This window comes from Vulpes lagopus, chromosome 1 (assembly GCF_018345385.1).
Source record: "Vulpes lagopus strain Blue_001 chromosome 1, ASM1834538v1, whole genome shotgun sequence".
NCBI classification, from domain to species: domain Eukaryota; kingdom Metazoa; phylum Chordata; class Mammalia; order Carnivora; family Canidae; genus Vulpes; species Vulpes lagopus.
This window is the reverse complement of record NC_054824.1, coordinates 45817410-45829487: the sequence shown is the minus strand read 5'-3', so window position 1 is coordinate 45829487 and position 12078 is coordinate 45817410. Positions and strand designations below refer to the sequence as shown.

At 36.7% G+C, this 12078-nt stretch overlaps 1 protein-coding gene across 1 annotated transcript in view; it reads right to left on the bottom strand.

The window, feature by feature from the left end:
• The window catches only part of EYS (eyes shut homolog), a 1534343-nt gene that overhangs the window by 26274 nt on the left and 1495991 nt on the right, over positions 1–12078 (bottom strand). The window contains exon 38 of the mRNA XM_041742712.1: positions 3473–3645. Coding sequence (XP_041598646.1) covers positions 3473–3645 — 173 coding nt within the window. The remainder of the gene's footprint in view (positions 1–3472; positions 3646–12078) is intronic.

Genomic DNA, 12078 nt, shown 5'->3' with positions numbered 1-12078 from the left:
ATTAGTGAATAATCCATACTATAAGCAGTTCTCCAAGGGAAGGAGAAAAGAACAAAGGTTACTAATGCTTGACTGTATTTTGAGGCAAGTGACACCCTTTTACCGTTCCTCCTGTCTCCAGTGTCACTGGATTTGCCAATCAATTGCATCTTGTTCTTGTCACTCAGAGATTACAAGCATGAGTTTTGATTCTTGGTGGGGGGGCTTATTTACAATAAAGATGGTCATAAAACTAGGTAGGTGTGAAAGCTGTAAGTCAGAGGCTCCATGTATAGTCAAATTAATTTTCCTTCTAAGACTTAAGGTTTCTTGGAATGGGAAAATAGAAAAGAAGAAGGAAAAAGAGGACATCTTAGGCATTTGTAAGTTTAAGGATGCTGGTACTGAATTCATTGATAATTTTTATAGCAGTTTATAAGTACAATAAAGGTGAATTGAATCCCAATTCTAGGTGCCCATACTGAGTAGAAATTATGGGGTACTGGTTATGATGCAACTGGGAAAAGAGCTGTCTGGTATTTAGAAAAATGCAGCCATTGGCAAGACACAGTAGTGCACTGCTGCCTGGTTTCAGAGGTCTGGTTGCTATCTGCTCTTTATTTTTTATTTATTTATTTTTTTAAATTAACTGTTAGTACCATAGCTACTATTTTGGAAAATTGCCAAGTCAATGGGTCAATGGAGATGAAAAAAACAGACTTAAAATTAGACTTAAAGTTTCTCTTTGTCAGGATGACTTGGTGGCTCAGTGGATGAACATCTGCCTTCGGCTCAGTGTGTGATCCTGGTGTACCCCTCTTTGGCTCAGGGCATGATTCTGTGTCCCAGGATCGAGTCCCGCATCAGGCTCCCCACAGGGAGCCTGCTTCTCCCTCTGCCTGTGTCTCTGCCTCTCTCTCTCCCTCTGTGTCTCTCATGAATAAATAAATAAAATCTTTTAAAAAAATTTTCTCTGTCATTTGGATTAAACTCTCTTCATTATTTCCACCAAAAATACAGTTTATAGTTCTTAAAATCAACTTTAATATAAAAATTACTATAGAAGATGACTTTCAATTGAGAATCTAAAATCGATGGTCCCACCCCCCCCCCACATAATATTTTTTCCTGTCAAAAAAACTGCATTTATGGTACAATTTTTATGACTTATTTTTTTAAATGAGTCAAACTCATTTTATAGCATAGCAGGGTATATCAGTAGTCAACTCTGTTCAGAATTCTATAAGGATGATACAATTTTTCTGACAGCTTTTATCATACTTTGTAGACTCTCTATGAAATAACTTTATTGTTATCACTATTTCTGTCTTTATCTATCATCTCAATCTGCCATTTCTCTATATAACCTATTTATATACACACACAACCCAAAAAAACTCTGGGTTAACCCCCCCAGGTTTTCATCATTTGAGCTTTTAAGCTTCAAAAATCTATCTTGCCCTATTGTTAGTTACTAGCCCTTATGTTAACTTGTTCTATCATTTCTTTCAGTTTCTAATGGCTATCTTTCTGGGAGTAATAGAGGTACACTATCTTGATAAAATTTTGAGTACTTTGCTGTTCACTACAGTCAAGAACTATTGCTTGAAAACTATTACAATCAGTTTTTATTATTTAGAACCAGTAAGTTGAAATGTATATAACAGATCTATCTATCTATCTATCTATCTATCTATCTATCTATCTATCTTTTTTTTTCTTTTTGCTCTGCACTATATGATGGGTGTTAGAGATTTAACAGTAAACAAAAATAGGCATGGTCACTGCCCTCACTTCTATGACAGAGAATCAAGGAAGGCTTCTCTAGAAAAGTAAGGTCTGAAATTGAAACCTGAAGGATAAATAAGTGTTAGCTGACTGTAGAGGGGCAGATGAGAACATTTTAGGCAGAGGAAAGAGTATGAGAAAAACTGCTATTCCAGGATGGAGTGTGGCATATTCCAGGAACTAAGAACTGCCATTTTTAAAAGATCAAGATCTGTCTCTAATGTCATTATGAAAAAGACTGATTTCTATAATAAGCCAGACACAAAACTCCATCTCATTATTTCAGTTACACCTTGTGACATGATTAAAAATTTCTGTCATTAAATCACTAGTATTTTAAACCTCCAATGTCTTCCACTTATCAACACTTTTGACTTTTGGAGGAGAGTTAAACACACATACAATCTCAAAGAATATAGGATAAGAAATATTTGCATTAGTGTATATGATAAAGTGATCTGAGAGAGATTAAATTTGTTCTTACCACACATAGGAATATGATATTACATTAACCCCTGCAAATTATATGTCTATACAACACAATTGGTGGCTGGCTCCTGTACTCCTTCTATACCAACCTTTGTTCCTAAATAGGGGAAGTAGAGGCTAAGGTTTTATCTTCCAGATAGAGAGTGAGGTGGGAGAGAGTAATAGTAGATAATCTAATCTCAGGTAAAACTCCATGACCCCCTATTTTCCGGCTTAATCTCTTGAGATTCCTTAACCATGAGTTTCTTGGATTCTCTGCCACACTGTTCTGAAGTCCCAGTCAGTCCCAAGACCCACAATCATCCCTAGTGATACTTAAACTGAAAAGGACAGTAGCCAGCAGGTGGTAGCAAACTGAAGTAGGAGTGGGACCCACTTGGATTGTGCATCTGGATACTGACTGGCTGGGCAGGTTCAGTCAGGCCATTCCATTAGCCTTACAGTAACACGACTGGGCCTGTTACACAACTAAATTTTTAGAACTCTGAGCATGATGTCATGGGGATCTTTTATTTGAATTTTGTTGTGATATTTAGAACTACACCAAATATGACAAAATGAAATATGCGGTATTGATTTTTGGAAGATGCAGAACTTCAGATATTCAACAACATATACTTTCCTAGTTTTCACCATAGACTGATGGTCCCCATCATTTATGATGTCCCCATTTAGACTTTGAGTTTGTGGTCACTTGTTCACCTCAGGGGTTCTCTTGTCCTAGTGTTCCTAGAGCTTTATCAGAAGATTATGCTGTGATTGAGGAGATTTGAAGATGGCAGAGTTTTATTAACCCTCTCATCAATCTTGCCTATAAGGGCAGGGATAGGGGAAGGTGGTCAGGGAAGTTATAGGAGGAGATGAAAGCATGAAATGTAGCATAGAGTTTTCGCTTGCAGTTTGGGGATAATAGTGGAGAAACACATTCCTTCTCCTGCCAGTGTTAGCTGATTGGTAGTCCATGAAGATGAGTTTGTGCTATTAGGCCACAAGCGGCACAACAGAGAAATGACTTTGGTTCATCTCTATTTATGATGGATAGAATGAGACTGCCCTATCCCGCCTACTCCCTTTCACCCTACAGTGTGTGTGTAATGTGGAGGAAATCCAGATCTTACGCAAGTTGAGGATTATTACATATTCTTAATTTCACTTTTCCAAAAGGACGTGGACTTAGTTAATTTATGAACAATCAAGAGTTGAAATTTTGCCTTACCTTGTTCACAGTAGATTCCAGTGGTTCCCAGAGGGCAGTAACAGGTGTATCCGTGAAGCAACGGAACACAAGTTGCTCCTTTGCTACAGTGGTGTGGAGGGTCATGTTCAGGGTCACAGGTGGAAACTGCCTCTGTGCAGAATTCTCCTTTCCACCCAGTGGGACAGTCGCAGCTGTAGGTTGAGAAAGAAGGTTACATGATTTGAGCATTTGAATAGAGATGGATATACACTTGCTGATGTTAAATTGGGAGTTTTGACTGAGGTCCCAAGATAGAAAAGATTTTGTATATCAAAGCAAATTGTGATTTGGCTACCAAGAGCCAAACTGTTGAGGGAAAGACCTAATGACTGATTATAGGATTACTGGGCTTCACATAAAAATTAAAAAAAAAAAGGTTCAGCACATGGAAATTGAAGGAGGTTTTAGAGAATCATTGCTTCAGAACAGCATTGTAAGTCCTTCTCCCTGCCTGACCTCACCACCCAGGGAGAGGCTGTGAACAGAGTCACTGCCTCTTAACCTTGATCCTAGCAGAAAAGAAGTTCAGCTCAATTTATGTTCCCCCACATTGGTGAACATGTAAGTCTAGCTCCTGGGGCTGCAAAAGGAAATGTGAACCCCTCCAGAGGCAAGGCAGATGGCAGTGACACCCAGGGTTGGGCTGGGCACTCTGAGTTAGGATCAGCTTGGGGACATGTAAAAGGGATCTTGCCCAGAGGGTATCCTCGTAGCTGAAGAGACCTCAGCAGTGACAGGCAGACAGTATACAGCAGGGCCAGAATCTGAGAGGTAAAGGAGACTTCCTATTTTGAAGACAGACTGTGTCTGGATTTAGAGAGTGATATGGAGGGAGCTCAAGAGGAGAGTGGTGGACCCACTAAATGTAAAGATGCCAAATAAAATGTAAGGCTTCTGATTAAATTTAAAAGTCAGATAGACAATGAATACTTTTTCAGTATGTCCCATGAAGTGTTTGAATTTCAGATAAGCAACATTTGAGATATACTAAAAAGTATTTATTGTCTATTTGGAATTCAAATTTATCTGAGTGTCTTGTATTTCCCCCCTAAATCTGGCAACCCCATATACCAAGGGCACATGAAAGAAAGGCTTGCTTTTTATCTCTTCCAGGCCCAGAGAGCACTAAACCATCAGACAATGGTGCAAGTCAAGGAAGTTCATTCCAGGATGCGGTGCGTGGCGCTGAGTCAGAAACCACTAGACTGGGAAAAGACAGCAGTAGCAGATCACACCTCTCTCAGAGACCTTTCATTCATGTGGTAAACCCTGGCTGAGTTTAGGCCAACAGTCATGAAAAGTGAAGTGTTGTTAGTATTTTGAAGTGGACCCTTTGAATTAATGAATTGAGAGTGTATTTGCAAATTAAAGTGTCTATTAGTTCAGCTGGAGCAGAAATTTCAATGGACCTCCCATGTTTTAATCCAGTTCTAAGAAGAGGATGACTCTAAGCAAGTTTAAAAAGACAGCGAGCAACAAAAGTAAATTTACGTTATGACTATATCTATGAGACCAGGGTCAAACTGACTTGTTCTCAGATCATTACAATGGTTTTTTGCTTAATGACAAACTATAGACACAGATGACATTAACAGCACTGCTGGGGTTGTTGAATGCATTATACCTATAGTATAATTCCTAAAGTGAGCAAGTCAAGATAAGACAGGTAGAAAACAGAAATATTTTCAGTTTTATTTTTTATTTAGGCTGGAGGAATCCTTACAGATTCTGAGGATTAAAGGCAGCTCATGTAGTCCGCACTGAGTGGGTCAACCAGTACATGACAATATCTGTCAATAGCAACATATATGGCACATTACATGTCATGGGGAGGGGGAAGTAAGGACAACGAACACTCTTTCTGCAAACATCATTAACAATAGGTAAGAGCTTCATAAAATTGAGATTAAATCAAAAGAAGAAAATCAAAATCACTTATAACCTCTGACCATGGTAAGACTGACCTTTTTTTTAGCACTTGGGATGGATCTTTCTGCTACTTCCTCTAAGTAAATTTTAAGATTAAAAATGCTGGGAAAATTGGATATTTACATGTAAGAGAATGAAACAAGACCGCTATTCTAACCACTTAAAAAAAATTAACTTGAGAAGGATTAAAGAAATAAATGTAAGGCCCAAAACTGTAAAACTCCCAGAAGAAAACAGTTTTTAGTTTTCCTTTTCTTAAAACATTATATAAATGTAATGATATTACTGTCTTTCATTCCAGATTACATCTTTGGGATTCACCCATATTGACACATGTAGCTGCTGCATTAACTGTCCATACCATATAACCCGATGAACAGAAGTTCCTATTTTTTGTGTAGTTGAAATTTCAATGTTTTCTTTTATGGTTTGCATTTTTAATAATTTATTTAAGAAAGCTTTCCCTGTTTTGAGGTTAGCAAGTTATTATTTTATGTTGTCTCTTCAGACTATTACAGCTTTTTTTTCCTTTTACATTTATATCTTAATACATCTGAAATTATTTTTTGTGTTTCATGTAGGGTTAGAGATCCAATTACAGATTTCCATATGGATGACCAATAGTTTTAGCTTTTCTTCATTGACTAGTTCATTCTTTCCCACTCATGAGCCCTGTCCATGTGTGCACTGTCCTGGTCCTCTCTATCCTGTTTTTCTAACCTGGCGCCAATATCACATTGTCTTTTTTTTTTTTTTTTCAATATCACACTGTCTTAATTTCATCTGCTTTTATAATAGGTCTTGATGACTAGATCGGCAATTTTCTGCTACCTTGTTTTTCTGTTTGAGAGTGTCTTGGCTATTCTTAGCCTTTTATTCTGTACACCTTTCCCTTCAAATGAATCCCAAGTTCAAGATAGCCAAATTTCCTTGCTTTCCCTTTGTCTAATAACAAGGCTTATTTTTCTTTTGTTCTTCCATTGATGGTGTTGCTCATAGGAGTCTCAGGCCTGGGAGGAGTATGCTAATAGATCCCCTACCTTAGGCAGTCCTTAGATTTAAAATAGGTCCACTGTAGCCTGTGCAGCCCTCAAAGGGTAAGGTCATACATGCTTCACGTTTTAGCAGGAACTCAGGGCAAAAGCCAACTTTGGTGCTCACTTTCTAGAGTCTTGCTTTTATTCATTTGAGATCTATAAATGTGTTGTTGTCCCTTTGGGTAATAGTGTTCTGAATATATACACTTTATATTTTATTCGGATTTCAACATTTTCATTTGGGAAGATGATTCAAGATGTATAATACCTCATAGTTCCACTAACAGAACTCTTTATTCCATATTCATTAAATTCTCTTTCACACCTCACATTCAGTGGTTGAATGTTATTTCACTGACTTGATAAGATACACTTTATCCTTATATTCACTTGTGAGATATTATGTTTTTAATTTTTCACTGTCTACAAACTACAGTGATAAAACTCTTCTAGTTGAATCTTTGTACACATCTTGGTCATTTCCTTGGGGTAAATTTAAATATCATCATGACTTCTAGGCTTTGGACACATATTTCAACCTGCTCCCCATAATAATTGTACCAATTTACATTCCTATCATCAATGAATGAGAATGCTCCTGAAGTAATAGATGTATATAGGCTCAAAAATAGGCAATATTTTATAGGCTTCTTGTTCTTTATTGACCCAATTATTATTTCTTAAAATAAAAATGACCGTGTTTGCCTATTCATATTTATTAAGAACATATTCATTTCAAACTCCTATATTTTCCTATATTATTTGGCATTCTAATCACATTTATGCTTTACCAAAATTCATTTTAACAACTAAATTTTTTTGGTATTTACTATGTGCATAGCACTATCATAGGTCATAACAGATGGGCAGAAGGCATGTAAGGAATAAACTCTGGCCTCGGCAGAGGTGAGGGTATGCTAGAGGAAAGCACCACTGAGCTGCATAGGCTGAGGGGCCAAGTAAGTAGCACAGACAAGTGCTGCCAGGATCCAGAAGCCAGCATGGGGAAAACTCAGGGAACAATATTCATATTACCGCCACATGCTCACCAATGTACTGTTACACTCTGGTGCTGGGAGGAATTCAAAGCAAAAATTCTTGTCTATTTGGAACTTATAGAAAGAGGCATAGGCACATACATAAAATGGTCAAAAACAAGCAAACAATAGTTTCTGAGGATGCTGGCATTTCATTAAATAGGGTATTTAGCTGAGTCCTGATGAAAGAAGATATATATGATTATTGTATCAAAGTTTGTGCAGAGAAAAAAAAGTTTGAAAAGTTGCATAAGGTTATGTCCAAAATGGATAAAAACAAAATACTGATTTAAACTGCTAAAAATTACATATCGATTTTAGTTATTGTTTGAAGAGTTCAAAAAGCATGAAATATGTAAAGAACTATAATACAAAAATTGTCTTCTGGCTCACAGTCCTCTCCTGCGGCGCTCCCAGAGGTGGGCCTGCACTCGGTGGCCTGAGCTTGGATGACTCACGTGGGGGCGCTGCTGTCCCCCAGCAGGGACCGTCCCTACCGGCAATCCACTGTGTGGAACCTTCTTAATGTACCTACGGTCCTTCAGATTGAAAAAAACTGCTTTGGTTGGATCATTTCGACACGTTTCAAGTGGCATTTTGTACAATGAAGTTTAGAATTTAGGAATTTAGGGTATGTGTAGAGCCTTCCTAGGCTAGCACGAGATGCCTTTGCAACTACTTTCTGACATAGGGAAGGCATGATATGCACTGTATGACATTTTGGCTATTTTCCTGTAAATGTTATTTTTAAAAAAATAGATTTCCTTTTCTCCTCCTGTTCAAACTGACAGATTTTCTATTTAATAGATTCTAAAATAAAAAAACAGAAGCCAAAAATAGACTGTCTTACCAATTTCATAAAAGAAAGGTGTAAGAATTTTTATGACTATATTACTTTTTATGATAATTGCGCCATCTAGTGGATTATTTTTATCAACTTGGAAAAAAAAGCTAAGACCAAAATTAATCTCATTGCCTTATAGACAGACATGACAACGGTAAAATATTTATTTTTATATTAAATATAGCTTAAATAACACTAAACACAATATAATACAGATGTTATAAACTTGTTAGAAAAAAATAATTCTTAAATAAAATACATTCTCATATTGTTCCTCTCAGAATTTTTAGGTCGGAAGCAGTTAGCTCTGCATCTGAAGATTTAAAAAATTACATTCAAATACCATATATTATTTTCTTTTTTTTTATTATTTTCTTACATTATATTTTAAGAGATATTTTCACCCTAATGATTTTGTGCAAGATCAAAATTTTCTTTTTGTTCTCTTCCTGGCTTCTATAGCAACCTGTGAAAGGTAGATAATAAAAAGTCTCAGATCTGTTTATTCATTGTTCTCTAGTTTGGATGACAATATTTTTCTAAGCCTTGAAATTAATTCATCAACATTTCATCCTTTAACCATGTATTTACTACTTCCCTTGAGGAAATGTGGGTTTTGGAAAGGTGTGTGTATATGAGGTGAGGTGTCCGTAGAGTGGAAAAAGCAGAAAAAAATTCAAAGAAGAGGTAGATATTCATTCATTTAAATAATGTTTGTTACTATTGTTTTTTACAAGCTAAGTGTCTGTCACTGTGCTCAAGGACTTGCTCTTTCTGAGAGGATCAGATTAATAAGCAGACAATTTAACTACAATGTGACAAATGCAAAGATTAATACTATGTGAGCCCATGGGAAGGACAGTTAAACAATTTTAGTGAATTCAGGGAAGGCTTCCGAAGTGAGATTTGCCTACATGAAATGAGTGCATCAAGAGGGAAAGGCAGTAGAAGGTTAGGCTAGAAAAGGAGGTTTGAGCTCAAGGGCTTTGAATAACAGGCTGAGATAGTTCAACTTTTTTTTTTTTTTTAATTTTTAAGTAATCTCTACACCCCTATGAGGGTTGAACTCACAACCCTGAGATCAAGAGCCGCATACTCTACTGATAGAGACAGCCAGGCACCCCATGAAAGTTCAATTTTAAGTTGACTCCTGACATGACTGATGAGTCATATTTTAAAAATATTAATTTGGTATGTGTAAGAGGACCCCATGGTGTAACAATAAACTCTATAGTTAATAGAAGTTTAACTTTAGTGGGATCTTACTATCTTTTTTTAAAGACTTTATTCACCCAGAGAGAGAGCGAGAGAAAGAGCACACGTGAGGTGGGGGGGGGAGGGGGAGACTCCCAAGCAGACTCCCCATTGAGCATGGAGCCCAATGTGGGGCTCGGTTCCATGATCTTGAGATCATGACCCGAGCCTAAATCAAGAGTCAGACACCTGACCAACTGAGCCACCCAGGCGCCCCAGATCTTACTGTATTTTTATCATTAGAACAGGGGCTGGCAAACTTTGGCAGTATATAATTTGCTTTGTGGCCATACAGGCCCTGTTGCAACAGTTCAACTCTGCCCACTGTTGAGAGCAGCCACAGACAATCCACAAGTGCATGGACGTGGCTGCATCCCAATTAAACTTCATCTACAAAACCAGGTAATGGATTAGATTTGGCTCATTGGCTACAGTTTGCTGATCCCTGTGCTATATCATTAATGGCATGGGGGTAGAGATCAGGTCTGTTTTGGTCTCTTTTGCAGTCCCAGGCCCTAAAACAGTTCCTGGCATATAGCAATTTTTCATTGAACATCTGGGGAATAAATAGGTAAGTAAATGAATGAGTCACAGCTGGGGGACAAGGAAGTGGATGGATGCAAAGAGCCCTGGGCAGGGAAATGGCTTTGAGGATGGAGAGGTAGAAGCAGATGTGACAAACATTTGGTAAATGTTGGTTTGAAAGATGAAAGGTTATAGTAATGGCAAACATTTACTGAGGCTTACCATATCCCAGGCATTCTTCTTAGCACTTTAAATGTATTAATTCATTTAATCCTCCCTACGATCCTATTAGGAGGATACTATTATCTCCTCATGTTGCAGAGGAGGAACCTGAGGAACAGAGGAGTTAAGCAAATTGTGTGGCAATTTGTGGGTGAGGGAACCCATGCATGTAACTGCTGTTCTATGTCTCTCAATCTATGGAAATCTTTGGGGTTTCAAAATTAAATGACTGAAAGAGTATAGTGCCATTATTGGGAATAGGGACATCTGGAGAATATAGTTGAATGGAAACATATAAAAATCTTCTTTTAGCTACAGAGTTGGAGGTGACAGCAGTGATAAAAGGGCTTTTTTCCCTTTAAGTATCTAGTGATACGGCTCTTCAACTTGATGAGAAGTGAGGATGTAAGTAAGACGGATTTGTAAATTAAGCAGATCAGCAGACAAACGGCAGAAGCACCTACTGAATAAGCTAAGAATATTCAAAAGATACTGAGGAATCATTGATATTATATATAGAACTGTTTTCTTAAGTCCATTCCAAAAATGTTAGCTATCCTCAATTGTTAATACATAAAGAATAGTTTGTGAGTTCTTCTGCCTTTAAACATGGAGAGATGATAACACAGAAGAAAGTGTTAGGCACTTTATAAATATGAGTAGCAGCTGGTCACGATGGCAATCAAGAATTGAGTATTGGAGTATTTTACTAATATAGCTAATTATTTTACATCTGTGCATTTAGAATGAAACTGTTTTAAATGTCTAAATTGCAGATAAACTGAGTTTTATTGCCAGTTTTATAGCTCAGAGACATCTATGGATTATTTTTTTCTTGTTACAATAGATATTCAACATGAAGAATTTAATTTTTTTTGTAATTAGGCAATTCTATGACTTCTAAAGTTTAAGATGAACGTTGACATATAAAAGTTAACTGAAAATGAGATGATGGAAGATTTAATATTCTGTGTCTGAATATCACTTAAACATCATTCAGTTGCTTAGTAAATATTCACCAAAGGAGAAGTATGGTATATCGCTCTACTCTGTTACCAAGGTGAATACAAAGCAGAAAACATGGTTTTTCCTCCCAAGGGCTTTATGATAATTTATTTACAATAAATTATTCATATGAAATATATATATGTAAAATATATTATTCAAAGTTTTTCAGGGCCTCACTTTAGTCCAGGCACCATTTTAAGTATTTTTTTTTTTTAGGTAGTGACTCATTTAATACCCATATTAACCCTCTGAGGTAAATGCAATGATTAGTTTTCAGTGTGTAGTTAAAAAACAAGACTTAGAGAAATATAACCCCTGCCTAACCTTCTTTTTCAGTTTATCACATAGATTCTTATTGCTTTGCATAAGAGAAATTCTTTTACATATGTTGAGGCTAATGAGGGCAAGTTATTAGAATCATCACTGTGAGATGAGAGCAGAAAAGAGGGGATGCCCGGCTGGCTCAGTTGGTAGAATGTGTGACTCTGGGTCTCAGAGTTGTGAGTTTGAGCCCTATGTTGAGTGTAGAGATTACTTAAAAATAAAATCTTAAAAAAAAAAAAAAAAAGAAAAAGTTTTTGGAGAAAATTTACCTTGAGCTGGATCTGTAAGAAAATTATGGTTACAGATTTGTGGGTTTTCTGTGCATAAGTAAAATCACAGATACAGTACTTAAAATGAAATCTATGTAATGTGATAATAAAGCTAATATGAATAATGGAATTAATG